Source organism: Geotrypetes seraphini, chromosome 3, assembly GCF_902459505.1.
Source record: "Geotrypetes seraphini chromosome 3, aGeoSer1.1, whole genome shotgun sequence".
NCBI classification, from domain to species: domain Eukaryota; kingdom Metazoa; phylum Chordata; class Amphibia; order Gymnophiona; family Dermophiidae; genus Geotrypetes; species Geotrypetes seraphini.
The window spans coordinates 40615767-40635922 of NC_047086.1; the positions used below are offsets into that span (position 1 = coordinate 40615767).

At 40.9% G+C, this 20156-nt stretch overlaps 1 protein-coding gene across 9 annotated transcripts in view; it reads left to right on the forward strand.

Annotated features, from left to right (window-relative positions):
• UBE3D (ubiquitin protein ligase E3D) overlaps positions 1-20156 on the forward strand; it is a 252983-nt gene continuing 232827 nt past the window's right edge. For 5 of the 9 annotated variants that reach the window (XM_033937932.1, XM_033937934.1, XM_033937937.1 and 2 more), the window contains exon 1: positions 11814-11937. In XM_033937932.1, coding sequence (XP_033793823.1) covers positions 11849-11937 — 89 coding nt within the window. In that variant the 5' untranslated portion in view covers positions 11814-11848. Of the gene's footprint in view, positions 1070-10699; positions 10783-11659; positions 11944-20156 lie in introns of those variants that run through there. The other 4 variants (XM_033937938.1, XM_033937942.1, XM_033937933.1 and 1 more) reach the window with 4 other exon arrangements.

The following is a 20156-nucleotide window of genomic DNA, read 5'->3' on the forward strand; positions in this document are numbered from 1 at the left end:
GAGCTACAAGAGAAGAGATGGACAGAGTTCCGAGATTCAGGAGCTCCAAGAGAAAAAGGGCAGTCCTAGAGAGCATTATTCAGACGCTGAGTTTTGCAGCTCAGAATTGCTACACAGCCTGTTGGCCCAAAGCCAAGCAGAGATGATCCAGATTAAAATCTCAGAGAGGGGAGGGGAGATGGAGACTTTGAAAGAGCTGGAGTATATGGTTACCCAACACCATAGGATTTTCAGACAAGAGTTCAGCTGGAGAACCAGCTTAAGGGTATTCAGAAGAGAATGACGAAGAAGGAGCTAGTACAAAGAGCCCAAGTTCTTGTCCAAACTCAAGACATGTCTCTGCAGGTGAAAGGCTTACAGAGACGGCTGTACAAAGAGTCTGAAGTTAAGGAGGTCATGATGGGTGCCTTATAGTAAGCCTGCTGAACATTGAAGCTGGTTCGAATGCAGCAGGAGCCAGAAGCTAGAACTTGGCACCAGGAGGTGCTAGTGCAATTATAGAAGTGATTCAGTGGCGAACCTAGGGAGCAGCCAAGTCCTGAAGGAAAATGGTGGATAGAAAGTTGCCTATCCAGCTTTAAGAAGGAAAGCCAGTCCAGTGTCCCAAAGTTCTGGAGAACTATCACCAAGAATACCAGTAAACCGCATAGAACTTCACGGTATTGCGGTATATAAGCTGTTATTATTATTATTACCCTGAGGGAGTTGCTGCAAGCCCATGAAGGGGCCACCAGGAAACAGCTAACAGACATTACTGTGAAGTACTTGGGGGAAACCTATGAGTTTTAGGTTGTTGGTTCGCCCAGAACCATTACAAGAAGTACAGTGTTAAGTCCACACAGAAGAAGGCGAGCAGTAGAAGAGTCATTGAAACTGGACTCTCAAGTTGTGAAATGAACCCAAGAAGTTTATAACAGCATACCAAGGACGGCTATGCCTTCCAGGAAGAAATGGGCTCGGAGAAGCTACAGTGTCAAGGGCAAGGATGTCTCCAGAAAAGATGGGAGGGTCTGCAAAGAAGGAAACAGAGAATCCGGGAGTGCCAGGGGCCTTAGACCATGACTCCCAAGTATACAGTGAACAATCATTTTCAATGGTTGCAAGGCTATTGGCATGACAGGACCCAGTGGCTGCTGTGCTTACATTGCCCTGTTTCTATGTGGATGTTGATGGAATGGTGTGACATGGATGGTTGCTGGGAGCCATAGCAACAGGGACCCTTGGCCACTTTGGGGGAGTCCCCTAGTGCAGTGTTTCTCAACTCGATCCTGGAGTACCTCCTTGCCAGTCAGGTTTACAGGATATCCACATTGAATTTGCATAAATTTGATTTGCATACACTGCCTCTGTTAAATGCAAATTTCTTTCATGCATATTCATTGTGGAAATCTTGAAAACCTGACTGGCAAGGGGTTACTCAAGGACTGAGTTGAGAAACACTGCCCTAGGGAAGCAGATGCTCACCTTGGTAGGGTTAAGCTGAGCAGGAGTATATATGAGGGATTATGAGGTTTTCCCTCACTACAGAAACAGGTGTACCCCTGGGCAGCAGGGGGGCACTAGGCAAATGTGGGGAAACTACATCTCCCAGAATACACTGAGTTTTGCAGCTCAGAATTCAGGAAGTAATAAAACCCTGCAAAGTCACATGGGTGGGTCTTGGGCATAGAGAAGTTTAAATGCCCTAGAGTGGTGTTAATACAATCCACAAAGAGAAGGAAAACAACCCCACGTCAAATAAACCAGAACAAGAAAACAAGTGGGGAAGGGACTCTACACATCAGCCTTAGAAACAACAAGGTTTAATAAATATAATTATATATTAAAACATATCATGTGTATGAATATAAAGTCCGTTCTTTTGCTGCTGGACCCAACATGGCCCATGTTTCGGCTTCAAATGAAAAGCCTTCCTCAGGGGTGAAGGTATCAATCCAGTAGATGGCATTGAGGCACTGAACCATCTAAAAGAAATGTTCCAGGCTTGTATTAAAATGCACAAGAACTGGGAACAGCGTTTATAATAAAAAAAATTCTCGCCAAAAAAGCACATGTATTTCAACCAGGGCTTTGTCCCAGGAAATGCAAGTACACCAAGAAATGCTGCTGCACGACTCATTCCACAAGGGCTGCCACACTCACATTATACCTCTCTTCAAGTCACTTCATTGGCTCCCCATCATTTCCGAATACAGTTCAAACTCCTCATATTGACTTACAAATGCATTCACTCTATAGCCCCTCAATATCTTTCCTCACTTATCTCCCCCTATGCTCCCTCCTCCCCCCATGAACTCCGTTCATCAAGTAAGTTCCTCTTATCTGTACTTTTATCCTCCACCACCAACTCCAGACTCCATTCCTTATTTCTTGACGCACCTTATGCCTGGAGTAGGCTGATGGAGTCAATGCGTCATGCTCCATCTCAAGCAGTATTCAAATCCAAGCTAAAAGACCACTTTTTTAAAGCTGCTTTCAACTCTTAACTCCTACTCATCATCAGTTATCTTTATCCATTGCATTATTCCTTCTAGAAGCACCCTAACCCTGAGATATCCTGTCTGTCCAAATTAGATTGTAAGCAGGGACCGTCTATTGAATGTTGAAAAGGTGATGGTGAAAGCTAGAAGGATGCTAGGTTGCATAGGGAGTGGTATGGCCAGTAGGAACAAGGAGATATTGATGCTTCTGTATAAGACTCTGGTGCGACTTCGTTTAGAATATGTACAATTCTGGAGGCTTCACCTTCAAAAGAATATAAAAAGGATGGAGTCGATCCAGAGGAAAGCTACCAAAATGGTATGTTGTCTTTGTGATAAGGCATGTAGGTCCAGACTTAAAGATTTCAATCAGTATACTTTGGAGGAAAGGTAGGAGAGGGGAGATATGATAAGAGTCGTTTAGATACCTACATAATATAGATGTGCATGAGTTGAGTTGCTTTCATTTGAAAGGAAACTTCAATGAGAGGGCATAGGATGAAGTTAAGAGGTGATAGGCTCCGGAGTAATCTGAGGAAATACTTTTTTACAAAAAGGGTGGTAGATGTGTGGAACAGTCTCCTGGAAGAGGTGGTGGAAACAGAAACTCTGAATTCAAGAGGGCCTGGGATAGGCACGTGGGATCTCTTGGAGAGAGAAAGAGATAATGGTTACTGTGAATGGGCAGACTAGATGGCCTTTATCTGTCATCATGTTTTTATGTTTCTAAATGCACAGTGCTGCATATGCCTTTCAGCACTATAGAAATTATAAATAGTAGTAGTAGAAGAGGCCCCTCCTCTTCTACTTCTACTACCAAAGAGGCTTTGATTCAAGGCAACTATTCAAATGGTCCAAAAGCAAGGCAAACTCATAATTGCAATTCAGTACAGAGCTGGTAAGAACAAAAAGATACAGGATTTTCCAAACCTAAAGCTCCCCTTTCCACTGAGAATTTACAAAACTTTACTTTAGAAGAGCAGAAAACCACTAGACTTTATAAAAAAACCAAGCTCCCCTTTTTCTAGAGCAGTACACAGATTTTAAACCTGAAGCTTGCTAAAAGGTCAGGCTGGTATAACAAACAGTTACCAATTTTGCTGTACAGAGAGAACCAAGCAGATGAGAACCAAACTTACTAAAATAGTAAAGAACATAAAAACATAAGCAGTGCCTCTGCTGGGTCAGACCAGAGGTCCATCACACCCAGCATTCCACTCACGCAGCAACCCATCAGGTCCAGGACCTGTATAGTAATCCTCTATACCCTTCTATCCCCTTTTCCTTCAGGAAATTAATCCCTTTTTGAACCCCAAAACCGTACTCTGTCCTATCACACCTTCCGGAAGCGCATTCCAGGTGTCCACCACCCTTTGGGTGAAGAACTTCCTAGCATTGGTTCTAAATCTGTCCCCTCTTAATTTTTCCAAATGCCCTCTTGTTCTTGTAGTTTTTGAAAGTTGAAAGAATCAGTCCCTCTCCACGCCCTTCATGATCTTGTAAGTCTTGTAAGTTTCTATCATGTCCCCTCTAAGTCTCCGCTTTTCCAGGGAAAAGAGCACCAGTTTCTCTAATCTTTCAGCATATGAAAGGTTTTCCATACCTTTTATTAATCATGTTGCTCTTTTCTGAACCCTCTCGAGTATCGCCATATCTTTCTTAAGGTACGGCGACCAATATTGGACACAGTACTCCAGATGCGGGCACACCATCGCCCGATACAACGGCAGGATAACTTCTTTTGTTCTGGTTGTAATACCTTTCTTGATAGTACCCAGCATTCTATTTGCCTTCTTAGAGGCCGCTGCGCACTGTGCTGACAGCTTCATTGTGTTGTCCACTATTACCCCCAAGTCCTTTTCTTGGGTTTTATTAGCAGAAAGCAGTGTAGAAGAATGAAGGGGGGAAAAGGAAAAGTATAAATTGCTATGCTAAAAGCAAAATCAGAGATATACAATTCAGGATTACGGTACTTAGCTCTTACGAGATGTGCAGTGCTACAAGCATATGTGTTTCTACCAAGGCCTTGTCCTAGGAAATGCAAGTACCACAGGAAATTGCCCCTCCTACCTAAACTCTGGTTCAAGGTAACTATTCAAATGGTCCAACGGCAAGCCAAACCCTTGATCTCAATTCACTACAGAGCTGAGCAGGACAAAAAGATATAGGATTTTCCAAACTGCACATCTCTAAGAGCTAAGCAATCCTGAATTGTATATCTCTGAATTTGCTTTTAGCGTAACATCTTATATTTTCCCTTTTAGTCTTCTACGCTGCTTTCAGCTAATAAATAGAACAAAAACATCTCTTCTAGAGAATGACATAGAGACAAATTTGTCCCTGTCCTCGTGGGTTTTGTCGCTGTCCCTGCCCCATTCCTATAAGCTCTGCCTTAACTGTACAAGCCTCAAACACAAGATTTTAAAGTGTTTGAAGCTTGTGCAGATGAGGATGGAGCTTGCAGGAATAGGGCAGGGACAGGAAAAAAACTCATGGGGATGGGCCAGGAAAATTAGTTCCTGTGGTGACAGAAAAAAATTTGTCCCCATGTCATTCTCTATTCTTTTATGATTTTGTGAAGTTTGGTCTTCATTTACCTGGATCTCTACTGAATTAAGAACGTATATTGTCCCCCCCCCCCTCAATATGCTACTAATATTGTAGACAACCCAATATTGAAGAATACTTCCTATATTCCTATACCAACCAATCAGGATGACTTTTATTTAGTGTAACCATTGTGATGTTTTAGTTCCAAGGTACACCCCCCTCCCCCCCAAAAAAAAAGTAGAGTCTCAACAGTGCTTCATCCGGGGAAGTGAAGGAAACTGAGAGTCATGACTTATTTCTAAAAAGGAGATTTTATTAATACAAATTATTTTGACCCAAAACAGTCTGTGTTTCAGTTCCACTGAGATCTACATCAGAGGTCAAGAAGTCAAGAACTACAAACATATATTAAAAAAAAAGCAAATACATAATAAGTATAATCTAATCTTCTATTTGTGCGTCGCTTATACCTATACAGGCTCAAGGCGACTGTAAGGAGAGGGAGAGGAAGAGGAGGGGAGGTGGAATAGGTAGGAGGGAGAGAAAAAGAGGGAAGAGGAGAGGTGGGAGGGAAGGGGAAAGAGGAGAGGCGAGGGTGAAGGAGATTAAGTATCGAACAGATGGGTTTTCTTTGAAAGATGATGTGGCAAGGTTCAGTTCTGGTCCTTTCTGTAAGGCCATTCCAAGTTTTTACTCCTAGAAAAGTAAGCATGGAGTGGAAAACTCTTTTATAGCGAAGATCTTTTGTGGATGGGAGATTTAGCAGCATGTGGTTGAGGGTTCTGCGAGAAGTAGACCATGCTATTGAGAAGAGCTGGATGAGTGGGGCCACAGAGTTTCCATAAAGTATGCGGTGAAAGTTATTTTGAATGTTATTCGTGATGAGATGGGTAGCCAGTGCAATTGTTTGATGAAGGATGTGACTGAGTCATATTTTCTTAGGTTGAAGATAAGTCTTATGGCAGTGTTTTGGATGAGTTGCAGTTTGTGAATTAGAGCAGTGTTGATTCCCATGTAGATGGAGTTGCAGTAGTCCAATTGTGGTAGGATCATCAGTTGTATGATTAAGGCAAAGTGGTGTTTGTGAAAGTACAGTCTGGTTAGTCTTAATTGTCTCAGGGTGTAGAGAGATTTCTTCTGGAGACTAGATATTTGAAGTTCCATGGTTAGAGTAGTCCAATATGCAACCTAGGATTTTGGAGGACTCGTCTATGGAGAGGGTTTTGCCTGATCGAAGGGTGATGCTTGTTGGTGTCGTTTGCTGGGCCATGTAGAAGTACAGAACTTTAGTTTTAGTTGTGTTTATTTTCAGTTTGTTAGTTGTTGCCCAATTTTGTTTTTTTTCTATATTGTTTGAAATTATGTTGGATAAGTCCGATTGATTTTTGGTTGTAGGAATGAGGAGAAAAATGTCATCTGCATATGACATAATGCTTTCGTCTTCGAATTTGATGTTACCAAGAAAGCTCATGAAGAGATTGAATAAGATGGGGGAGAGTGGGGAGCCTTGTGGCATACCACAGAAGGCTTTCCAGGGGTTGGAGGTCTCTTCGCTCTTATTGGCGATATATTCTCTGTTTTTTAGGAAATCTGAGAACCATTTTAGCACTGTACCTGTTATGTCTATTTCTGATAGTTTAATTAGTAGGTGGTGGTCAACTGAGTCGAAGGCTGCTGAAATATCGAATTGGAGGAGTATTGCTTGGCATCCTGTGTTGAGCAGTTGTTTGGTTTTTGTGATTAAGGTGAGGAGGAGAAGCTCTGTGCTGTGTTGTTGACGGAATCTGAATTGGGACGGGTGGAGGCATGAGTGTTGCTCCATGTAAATTGAGAGTTGCTTACTTACGTGGGTCTCAATGATTTTTGTGAAAATGGGTATTCCAGTGATAGGTCTATAATTTGAAGCCGACGAGAGATCTGCCTTTGGTGATTTTGGTATCGGGGTGAGGGCAATCTTTCCCATTATTTTTGGCAAGTGGCCTTGGTTTAGGGAGCTATTGAGTAGGTTGGTGATCCAGGTGGTGATTTGTCCAGGAGCGACAGTGAGAAGGTAAGAGGGACAGTTGTCTAGGGAGCTGCAGCGTGCGGATAGTTTGGATGGTAGGTTTTTTGTGTCAGGGATGGATAGGTTGGGGAATGAGGTCCAAATTTGGTCTGCTTTGGTGGATTCAGGGGTGTGTTGAGATGCACTGAGAATGTGTGTCTCAGTGGAGATTGATTTGGCTACCTCTGATTGCACAGGTTTTTTTATATTCTTTATTCATTTTTAAAACATATACAATAAGTGAAATACAGAATAAACTAATCTTTTTACAATATAGACATCACTTAAAATTTTTCAAATATCCATGCTTATTAATACCCTCCCTTCCCCTCACCACAACTTTTCCAAAAAATTTTCCAACCTTATTTACCTCACACCCTTCCATGAATGTGCATATTATCTAATAACAAACCATAACTATAGAGATTCTACAAAGGACGTCAATGGGCCCCAAAGTAATTTAAAGTTTTCATTATTCCCTAATATAACAGCATTCATTTTCTCATATTTATATATTAGACATAAACTTGCCCACCAAAATGTAAAGTTGAGATGATCCCAGTTTTTCCAGTTTCGTGTAATCAGTTGTATAGCTGTACTTGTCATAATTAAAAAGAGACGTCTTTTATGTTTATCTAGGGGATCTTTGATATGCAAAATAATACCACAAATTATTATTTCATAGGTTAAAGGGATCTCAGAATTTAAAATATTATTAATATGTCCCCAAATTTATTTCCCAAAAATCAGAATTCTAGGGCAGTAAAACAATATATGGTCTAATGTTCCTATGTCTAGGTGACAGTGCCAGCATCTGTTAGATCTAGAATTATATAATTTATTCAACCTAACTGGGGTCCAAAAAGAACGATGTAACAAAAAGAACCAAGTTTGTTTCATAGATGCCGACACTGTACACCTCTTCTTCCAAGACCAAATACGTGGCCATCGAGATGCAGAAATATACTGCTTAATCTCAATGCTCCAAATATCCCTAAGAGCGTTTTTGGGTTTCTTATTCATAAGTTCAGATATTAATTTATACCACTTGGCGGCTTGATGCCCTAGCATATCTGCCTGAAAACAGAGGAATTGCAGACTATAAAATTTTTTCAAATTACGCCATTCAGGGAACCCTTTCTGAATAGCCTGCTTCAGTTGCAACCATTTATAAAATTGAAATTTTGAGATACCAAAAGATTGTTGCAACCGTGAAATATCAAGCAGTTTTCCATTTCAAATAACATCCTCTAATGTTCTTATGCCTACTTGCATCCAATCTTTCCATGCAATTTTTGAACCGCCTATTTGTATCTTGGAGTTGAGCCATAATGATTGATACAAAGACTGTTCTATAGGAATTTCAGTTAATTTATTTATGCATCTCAGGGTCTTCCAAGTATCCAAAATAATGTTATTATCCTTAGTATAACTGGGTAGTTTAATGTCTAATATATGAGATAAACGCATTGGGGATATAATTTTCCATTCCAAAATTAACCACTCTGGATAATGTTCCATGAGATCAGATAGGATCCAGTGCATACTCTGACGCAGAATATAGGCCTGATGATACCTATAGAAATTTGGAAAATTTATTCCTCCCTCCTCAATTGATTTTTGTAAAGATACTAAAGCTATTCTAGTAGTTTTGCCCCTCCAAATAAATTTGATAAGAATACTGTTCAATTTTTTGTAAAAAGTACTTTGAAAATAAATTGGTAACATTCCCATTTGATAACACACCACAGGCAAAATCATCATTTTCACTGTTTGAACTCTCCCCCTCCAAGATATATGTAACGGATTCCATTGCTTACACATTTCTGTAACCTTTAACAATAAATATTTTTCATTTATTTTTATTGTTTCTTCCAGTGACTTGTAAATCCATATTCTTAAATATTTTATACCCTCTTCTTTCCATAGAAAAAAGGCAACTGATCAAACAATCCTTTTTGAGAATGTATATTAAGCGGAAGGACTTCTGATTTATTCCAATTTATTTTATATCCTGAAAACTTTCCAAATCTTTCGATCAAGTCCAATAAATGTGGAATAGTAGATTCTGGATTTCTCAAATTAAGCAAAATATCATCTGCATATGCAGAAACTTTGTATTCCTGATCAGCATAAGGAATACCCTGAATCTCATCTGCTTGTTGAATAGCCAATAATAAAGATTCCAATACAATATCAAACAACAGAGGAGATAAGGGACATCCCTGCCTGACTCCCCTCTCCAGACGAAAACCATCTGAAAAGGAATTATTTATATACAATCTGGCCAAAGGGGAGTTATACAAAGCTTTGATCATTTGTATAAATCCAGAGCCCACTCCAAACCAATCCATTGCTTGGTACATAAAAGTCCATTCTACACGATCAAATGCCTTCTCCGCATCCAAAGATACAGAGAATGCAGGATCTTCCATGGATTTTGTTAATGTCAACATTTGAAGAGCCAATCTAGTGTTATGTGAGGAATGTCTATGAGCAACGAATCCAGTTTGATGCATACCTATAATATAAGGGAGAGCCTTAGCCAAAAATAGGGCCAATAACTTAGCCAACAGTTTTCCATCAACATTTATCAAAGATATTGGCCTGTAGTTTGAAACCAATAAAGGATCTTTATTTGGCTTCGGCAAAACTATAGTCAAAGATTCTGCCATAGTACCTGAAATGCAGCCTTTATTCAGTTGAATCTGATATAATGTATATGATCCTAATGCGAATCAAATTGAATTTTTCAAAACACTCCAACATATTCTTCTACCTCTGGCTACAACTAATTTAGTAGTGGCAGGAGATTTTAATGCTGTTGTGGACCCTTTACTGGATAAAAAACCAAGTAGACTGATAAAATCATTAGGATTGGATAATTTGATTCAAGTTTGTAAGTTGAAAGACATTTGGAGAATTTTACACTTTAATGCTCGGGAATTTTCTTTTTGTTCACATGTTCATAAATCATTTTCTAGGATTAATTATATTTTTGTTTCAGATAATCTAGTACAACAGGTCAGAAAAGTTACCATAGATCCAATTATTTTATCAGAGCATGGTGGAATATGGATAGAATTTGAATTGGAGGACCAAGATGGAAAGAGACCTGTTTGGAGGTTTAATAATACATTGCTTGAGGATACAGAATTTATAGAAGAATTTAATATAAAAATGGAGGAATATTTTCAATTAAACTCCTCAGATGAGATCTCATTGGGAACTTTATGGGATGCTTTTAAAGCTACCATGAGAGGGTATATAATTTCATATTTGGCTTATGTTAATACTCAATCTAAAAAAGATGCTTTTAAAGCTACCATGAGAGGGTATATAATTTCATATTTGGCTTATGTTAATACTCAATCTAAAAAAGATTTTTCTGAATTGGAGGAAAAGATTAAAGAATTAGAAGCAAAATTAACAGTAAAATGGGAACAAGATACATTTCAGTCCCTCTTAAAAGCTAAATACAAATATAATGAGATCTCTTCTAAATGGGCCAGGAAGGAATTATTTACTCAACAGGCTTTGTATTATGGAAATTCGAATAAAGCAGGAAGATTACTAGCTAATTATTTAAAAAGCCGATTGCACAGTTTTGATTTTGTTGAGAAAGAAGTCTGCTAGATCCTGAGCGCTGATTTTGTTGGGTTGTCCTTTGGGTTCTTGAGCCGGTGGGGTTGTGAGCTGTCGAACCAGGTGAAATAGCTTCTTGTTATCCAGAGTTTTGGTGCCCAATTTGCTGACATAGAAGTTCTTTTTGGCCTCTGATATGTTGGATTTGTATTTGTTTATTGTCTCTCGCCATAGTGTTCTAGTGTTCCGCTTTTTCACCATTTTCTTTCCAGACGCCTGCATAGTTGTTTATCCAATCTCAGAGATTCGGTGAACCAGGGGGAGTTATGGTTTTCGACGGTGGATGTTGTGTCTGTCTGTCCAAGTTAGATTATAAGCTCTTCCGAGAAGGGACTGTCTATAAATGTCAAAATGTACAGCGCTGTGTACGCCTTTCAGCGATATATAAGTGTTTAGTAGTGTGTGTGTGTGTGTATGTGGGGGGGGGGGGGGGGATACTAAGATCACAGTTATATAAGGCTATGAACATTTTAAGAGTAACCTTAACCAAAGGTGTGTACACTTTAAATCTACGATATTACTACTACTACTATTTCTATAGAGCTGAAAAGGTGTAAGCAGCACTGTACATTTTAAAATACAATAGACAGTCCCTGCTCAGAAGAGCTTACAATCTAATTTAGACAGGACATTATAGGGTTGGGGAGATTATGGTAGAGGAAATGATACATTGGGTATATCTGACAGCAGTGAGTGGAATTTAAGAGTTGAAAGCAGTTTTAAAAAAAGTGGGCCCTGTGGATTTGAACACTGCCAGGAATGGAGCATGACGTATTGATTCAGGCAGCCTATATATAAATTGCAATATATTAGGACAAACTTCTTGCTTACAAACGGAAGAAAGATGTTAGTTTGGAAGCTCTGTAGTATATCCGGTATTGCTATGAAACCTGTCCCTTGCCTCTGGTGCTAGTGCGGTCCCAAGTTGTGGTGGTGCCGAGAGATGGCGCTGTGGGTTCAGGGAGTCTGAAAAAAAAAACCTTCTCTTGGCGCCGGGGCTTCCGCCGCTCGGGCCGCCGTACGAGGGTCGGTAGCCGTCGTGCTGTCATGGAGACGGGCGTGTTTCTGGAGGTTCGCCTTGGGTCGCAGAGCGGCCTCCTCATTCTCGGGTGATTACATTGATGGCTGGATGAGCTGCTATGGAGGGAGGGGGTCGGCGGTGCTGTTCTTTGTGGCGCGCTCCTGCAGTTTCGCGATTAAAAATGAGATAGGAATACAGTAAGGGTAAAGTGCTGCAAGTGACCCTTCTACTGGTCTAACAGCCGTTCTGTGACTAATATTGAACAATTATGGGATTATTTTTAATAGTAGCGGGCAATGTAAAGTTAAAAGGAGAATAATGTGAGAATACACAAAGGCAGTTAACAAAAACTTTAGTCCAGTAAGAAGGTGTTGCCTACAGTTTCTTTAATTTTTTTTACTTCTAGACATTAGAGTGAGCTTTTCTAGTTCTATAGCTATATTACTGTACCTTCTAGCAAAACAAGACCTCGCAGCCCTAGGTTGTTTATAAGCACCAAATTGGACTTATCTGTCTAGAATAGATCTGTGTCCATAGTAGGCTCTTTCAAAAATAGGAGAGGTGAGGATGATCGTACAAACAAAATTTTCAGGGCTGAGAAGTCAAAACAAAATATTTGTAACACAGAAAGAAGACTTCTCAGAAGAAAGGTCACAAACTTATTTTTAGAAAGATTCAGTTACCGTAAAGGACACTTAGGCATACACTCAGAATATGTGTAGTCTGACCAAGAGCCAAAGCTCCTATAGCCGAACCCACCATCCCATCACTGTGTATGGCTATTAAGTGTTGAAAATAAGGTGTTCTTCTGAAATATCTGACTAAATTTTTCAATGGCAGGAAAGATAAAGAAATCCTACTTAACTTAAATTTGTTAGGAGGTCCCGACATGGGCCATGTTTCATAGTCTTTTTCAAGGAACCCAGAGGGAAGAAATGGAAAAAATTCCAATGCCAAAGAAAAGCAGGGTGATGTAGACAAGAAGATAATTCATAAATTTAAGAAAAAGCTTCGTGGCGTGATGCATCTTAAATTTATGAATTATCTTCTTGTCTACATCACCCTGCTTTTCTTTGGCATTGGAATTTTTTCCATTTCTTCCCTCTGGGTTTCTTGAAAAAGACTACGAAGCATGGCCCATGTCGGGACCTCCTAACAAATTTAAGTTAAGTAGGATTTCTTTATCCTTCCTGCCATTGAAAAATTTAGTCAGATATTTCAGAAGAACACCTTATTTTCAACACTTAATAGCCATATACAGTGATGGGACGGTGGGTTCGGCTATAGGAGCTTTGGCTCTTGGTCAGACTACACATATTCTGAGTGTATGCCTAAGTGTCCTTTACAGTAACTGAATCTTTTTCTAAAAATAAGTTTGTGACCTTTCTTCTGAGAAGTCTTACTTTCTGTGTTACATAGTAGGCTCCACACACTAATTTCTCATCAGTGTTAGAAGGAGGTCATCTAATTCTTCCCCCTTCCTCAACTTGATTATTGAGTTCAGTTCTGGTCTCCTTATCTCAAAAAAGATATAGCAGCAATAGAAAAGGTTCAAAGAAGAGCGACCAAGATGGTAAAGGGGATGGAACTCCTCTCGTATGAGGAAAGACCAAAGAGGCAATTACGCCATTAAGTTAAAGTTGTTTTATCTTCTTTTTATATTTGTATTGTCATTGTATTCTCCCTTATATTTTAATTGTAAACTCGCTTAGAAATGTGATAAGCGACAGAATCAAATTTTAATAAAAACTTGAAACATGGCTCTTCAGCTTGGAAAAGAGATGGCTGAGGGGGAGATATGATTGAAGTCTACAAAATCCTGTGTGGTGTAAAATGGGTACAAGCGGATCGATTTTTAGTACATCAAGATTTACAAAGATGACAGGACACTCCATGAAGTTACAGAGTAATATTTTTAAAACCAATAGGAGGAAATATTTTTTCACTCAGAGAATAGTTAAGCTCTGGAAAGTATTGCCAGAGGCTGTGGTAAGAGCGGTTAATGTAGCTGGTTTTAAAAGAAGTTTGGAAAAGTCCATAAACTGCTGTTGAGACGGACATGTGAGAAACCACTGCTCGCCCTGGATCGGTGGCATGGAATTTGGGTTTTTTGCAAGGTACTTGGATTGGCTTCCGTGAAGACAGGATACTGGGCTAGATGGACCATTGGTCTGATCCAGAAAGGCTATTCTTATGTTCTTAGGTACAGCAGTGGTGCTAGACCCGAATGTGTGAAATCCATTCTTCGATGATGAGATTTCTTCCACCTATTTACACCTAGATAATTTGTGCAAACCCAAGTAGGGTCAGTAAGACTAAGTGGTCTCCCAAGAGAACAACTTTTTGGGAGTAGCAAGGAGCAGCTGTAGACAAAGCACAATAAATAGGTCCTGACAAGCCACACAAACTCAAAAAACCATCAGCACATATTTTAATCTACATTTTTAAAGATATTTATGTGATAGTGGTGGTGGTGATGATTGTTGAGTTTAATTATATAAAACAAAAAAAATCTTAGGGGCACCATTTCTAAGAGATTGAGGATCAAAACTGTTTGTTGTGTTTTAAACATGCTATTATGCAGCCCATTGTTTTAAGGGGGTTTACTTGTAGCACCTTCAGATTTCCCAAACCCTGTTTCCTGGATGAAATCAGACTTTTAGGATCAAAGCATGTAAATTACCTTGAATACTGTATAGACAAAATGTTTACAAATTTATTTATCTCAAGAATATTTTTGTGGATATGCTGGAAATCAGACTTGGTTGAGGATATAGATGTAGTAGCATAATAAGGGGGTGGGTGGACCTCCCCAAGCACTGCCTTAACAGGAGCACTGGCAATGCTGACTTTAACCTACACACTGCTGTTTCTGGTCCTCCTCCCTGAGCTCCCAGAAGATAAAACCAGCCATCATTATAAGTGCCAGTTTTAATGATGGCTGCCAAACACAGGGTGTTCTCCCTCCAACCTCAACTTGCTGCATGGTGCATCCAGCCTCTCAGGGACCTGCAATCATCAGAAGCAGTGTGGACCTCCCAGCTGTGTGCACCCTGATGACTCTGCAGTGCCTTGCCCTCTATTATGGACACTACAGAAGACAAGGAAATAAAGAATAGATGCTGGAGAGTGAAGGAGGGAGTAGGATATAGAGAAAGAATATTGGACACAAGGGAAGAGAAGAATGAGGTGGGGAGCCAATTGTGGAGGAGGATTAGGACACAGAACATGCTGCTGGATATGAGAGAAAGAATGGTGGGAAATTCTGTATACAGAGGGAAAGACTGCACATGGAGAGGGGAATGCTAAATAAGGCCAAGATAAAGGGCACGGGAGAAGTAATGGGGAAGACTGGAAACATAGAGGGGATGATGGACATAAGGAATGGGAGAGGTTCTGGTCACATGGAGGGACAGAACACAGAGGAGATGCTGAGCATAAGTACATAAGAATTGCCATATTGGAACAAACTAAAGTTCCATCAAGTCCAATATCCTGTTTTTCAACAGTGGCCAATCCAGGTCCCAAGTACCTAGCTAGATCTCAATTAGTAACATATTTGGGAAATTGAAATCTCTTTTTAAGATGAAAAAAATATTTTGATGTGACATAACTTTATACTTGTATTCCTCAACATGACACTCTTGAGGTGGTCAAAGAAGTTTTGAACACTAGAGAACGTCTCAAGTCTTGTGCCCACTGCATTTTTGATGGAGCTCACTACTGTGACCATGAAGAGAAATTATCTTATTTTTGATAATAAATATTAACAAATCTCAGGAGTAGCAATAGGGGCATGTTTTGCTCCCTCATTTGACAATTTATTCATGGCAAAGTTTGAACAGAAATGGGTTTATGGTGCAGGCGGCAATGAACATGTGAAGATGTGGGTGAGATTAGCAATTTCCTCCTGAGATGTTGCCAAAAAAAGCTGTAAAATTTAAAAATTCTATATTGGTTACCCTATATTGGGGTCTCCACCAACTGCTTCAGCTTGAGGTACTGAAATGTAACAACAGAGAAAAACATATCCTCCACTTTATCAAAATGTAAAGCATATAGGAAAATTCAGTATACGTAGACTATTCTCAAGAAATTCCAATTGTCTTTCTAGTACAACAGACAGTCTATTCCTGAACCTGTGGGTAGTCAACCTCTTCTCTTGAGAACTCTTATAGGAAACTTCATTTGCATTCTTTTTGCTCCTCCTCCCTTACCTTTGGGCTGTCCTTCAACTCCTCAGTTATATTCCTACAAGCGAGACAGTCGGAGCTTGTTTTTCTGCTTGTGTTTCTTTTAATTTAAAATTCAGTCTTTTTTGTTAATTTTGCGAGGCTTTTCGGTGGTACAGAGGATCCCCTTTGTGGGACAGCTCTGGCTGCAGGAGAGCGCAGGCTCTGAGGTTGAGGGTCTGTTTCCAAGAGCAGACTGCTTTGCAGTGAACCCACTTAGACAACCTGCACTAACAGTTCGGGAGCTCAAGGACTGTTCCCTTGGGAGCAAGGCTTGCCCCAGGTTCATTCAGGTGGGCTTGAGCACAGTCTGAATGGCTTTATGGTGGGTTTTCCAGAATTGGGTCCAACTGCATTCCTCTCCCCCATATGCATGCACGTGATCCAGTGGGGATTGAGGTCTCCATTTGGGGGGCACATGGTGAGGGACGTCCAGTTCAGGGATGCTGGTCCCCTTCCCAAAGAAAGTGGCCAATCAACCACTTCAAACTTCGGGCACTCCTCCTGATGCTTCAGGAGTTAGAGAGCACCTTACAGGACAAAGCGATTCGCGTTTTCTCAGACAATGCCAAGGGGGCACCAAGAGTGCCCCTCTACATTTGGAAGCCCAAATGCTGTTTTGATGGGCGGAGGCCCATCGTCTGGCGCTCTCGGTGGCACATGTGGCAGGAGTGGACAATGTGCAAGTGGATTTCCTCAGTCGTAAGACCCTGGATTTCTGGGGAGTAGTCCTTATCCCTGGAAGCCTTCACCTGCATAGTGAATCGGTGAAGGCGACCAACTTTTGACCTGATACTGTCGGCTACCAACAAGAAGGTGGACTGATTCTTTAGTCGAAGACGTGATCCGGGAAGTGAAGATCTGGATGCCCTGATTCAAGCTTTGCCAAAGGCAGGTTTTTTTATGCCTTCCCTCCTTGGCCCAGGATGGGCCGACTTCTGCGCAGGATCATGGCGCACCAGGGAAGGATGATTCTAGTGGTGCCAGACCGGCCAAGAAGCCAGTGGTATGCAGACCTGACCTGTCTCTGCAACAGGATCGAAGTCTTAAACATCTCTGTCATCCTCAGCTACTCACGCAGGGCCCAATTGCCCTTCAGGATCCGGAACGCTTTGATCTTATGGCATGGCTCTTGAGTACACAGCGCTAGCGCGCAAAGGCTACTCAAATGGAGTGATCTCCACCATTCTAAGGTGTAGCAAAAAGTTGACTGTTGCAGTGTACGTGATGGCCTGGAAGTATTTCCAGACTTGGTGCACTCAGAGAAACGAAGACTAGAGCTCAGCTTCAATCTCGGTGATATTCGATTTTCTCCAGGAAGGTCTAGAAAAGGGCCTAGCAGTTGGCTCCCTGAGAGTTCAGATAGCTGGGCTCTCCTGCTTTGGACCCAGGATCAATAAAAACATCCTTTCTGATGTTTATCCTGGTGTATATCCTGATGTAGCCAGATTTTGGAAGGGCAAGTTATGGTTCTGTCCTGCACGACAGCCTTTTCCAATGTGGAGTCTTAATCTGGTTCTCCAGGTGCTTGCAAGTCTTCCATATGAACCTCTGGACCATGCTTCCTTGATGGATTTTACCATCAAGACAGTGTTTTTGGTAGTGATCACTTCCTTTTGAAGAGTGTTGGAACTTCAGGCTTTGTCTTGCAGAGATCCTTTTCTTAGGGTTATAGAGTCAGGCATGACCTTGCGTACAGTACCATCTTTTTTTGTCAAAAGTGATTTCCATCTTCCATATCAACCAGGAAGTATGCTTGCCAGCCTTTATACCCTCTGATTCTAGAAAACATGATCGGATGTGTTCAAACTCTTGCTGCTGTATCTAGAAGTTACAAATGAATTTCAATTGTCAGATTATCTGTTTGTGCTTCCTGGAGTAGCCCGTAAAGGTCGGCCAGCATCAAAAGCAATTTCAAGGTAAATTTGTATGGCCTTTTCTTCTACCTATATTGAAAGTGGAAAGCGTCAACCCATATCTGTGAGGGCACATTCCTCAAGAGGCTTTGCCTCTTCATGGACACAATCCCCTTCGGTTTCCCCAGAAGAGCTATGTAGAGCCACAACTTGGTCTCTGTATATGTTCACAAAGTTTTATAGAGTGGACGTGGTAGCCAAACAGAACTCCTCATTTGGATATTCAATTTTGACAGCAGGCTCGTCTGTCCTACCTAAGCTTGAGGGACTGCTCTGTTACGTACTGGAAGGAAAGATTAGGTTCTTACTTCAATAAACTTTCTAGAAGACATATACTCTATTCCTGAAGCCTGCCCTGTTAGCTGTGAATTTGTCTGCTTTCTGCCTCAATAAGACCTGACAATTCAGACATCTTGTTTCTTCGGTCCAGCCTTAACAAGAATAGAGACAGTAGCTTCCACACTGAAGTATCCAGAAAGTATCTCTACAAATCTCCCACGCTCTTAATGCAGGTCGCACTCAAGTTGGTGGCTTGTTTATTTTTCACCTTGTTATATATTTCAAATGTTTGAATTTAGTTATATGTTTGTTGATATGAGCAAAACAGACATGTTTATTGGGGAGAGTCCCTGTACCCCTCCCTCCAGGGCTGAATGACAACCCAGAGGTAAGGGAGGAGGAGCAAAAAGAATGCAAATGAAGCTCCCTACAAGAGTTCTCGCAAAAAGAGGTTGACTGCTCACAGGTTCAGGAATAGAGTGTATGTCTACTAGAAAGAAGATTATCAAGGAAAGAACTTAATCTTTCCATGTAAAACCAAATTGTCCTTGACAAAAGCTGATGGAACAAACTATAAATTACTAGCTAAAGAAGTTTGAAGTAGTTTGGAGTCCATAGCTACTATTTTTGTGTCCAATTCAACAAATCTGTCTACCGTCTCCTGAGAAAAATAATATGACTGTTGAACAGTGGACTTAATAACATTTTTTGATTCCTAACTATAACCTTCCAGATGTCTTCTTTCCTAATAAGCTCTTGCAGTTGATCTACCCTTGTAAAGTTAGAACAGATCACTGCCATCGGTATTTGGACAGGCTTAAGAAACTATAGAAGAAGGTACCAAAGAATCAGTAGATAGCATACCTCGGGAAGCAACACCAATTTGTCAAAATGCCTCCTAGATGAAAAAGGAGTATTAGGTGGTGGTGGAGTAAAGCGGCCACCTGCACTTAAAGAGGCTCCAGAAGTAGATGACTCTTCAAACGCAAAAAGAGGCAATTTGGGCTGCACATGCTAACTCGCCCTCTTATTAATTATGAGAAGCTTGAGCACAGGCTGTTCTGGCCCCTGTAGTAGTCTGTTTGGGCTTTCAGAGTGCCGGCTGCATTTTGTCTCCCCCCCTCCCTTCGTGCGCGGGTCCATGGGAGTCTGAAAGTTCATTCTAACTGAAGATCTCAATGTTTTGGAGCTGAACAGTTTTGGAGAGGCAGTATTCCTTCTCCATATCCAACTGCACATGTGAGTTGAAGCACGCTGAGGCACCATTACAGCACAGCATGGCATAGTGAGTGCATGCTGTTGAAGACTATAGACAAAATTGGTGAAGGGGCAGCGTGGGTCTCTAAATGCATGTTTAAAAGCTTTTCAGGCTGCCCAGAGGGTTGCTCTTCTCACAAAATCCCTTTATAGGTGTTTTGGTACTTTGGTGTAGTTGTTTTCAGCCGTGATTTGGTGCCATGTTAGATTTTAAAGCCTCCATCCAATGTTATTTATGGACTCCTCAGTCCTTAATACCCATAGATCATAACAAGTTTGCTCTGGACAGCCAGCTGAGAAGCACCCATGCTCCATATGCTGCAGGGCACATAAGGGGGGGGATCCTCGAGTTTAGCCCCCTCGAATTAGTGCTACCCGATTCAGGGAAAAAATGTTCGATTCAATTCGGCCTATTGAATCGATTTTTCAATTCAATTTGCTTTTCCTGCCCAATTGGGTGTGTTGATTTTATTTTTTTCAAATGTCCTCCCAGGTTTATTTTGTAGACTCAGTCATTTTATAAGCGGGGCAACCAAATCAGTGGTCAAATATATGTGAATGAGGGTAAACTAAACCAGTTTTGCATCAAGACTGTCCACCGCGGCTGCTTTAAGAGGCCTTGGAGGTATGTCAGGTCTCACCGGGTGTGTGTGTGTGTTGGTCGCTGAATTAATTCACCAAACAGAATAGGTAAATCAGTTCGAATTGGCAAATTGGGCAGCACTACCTCGG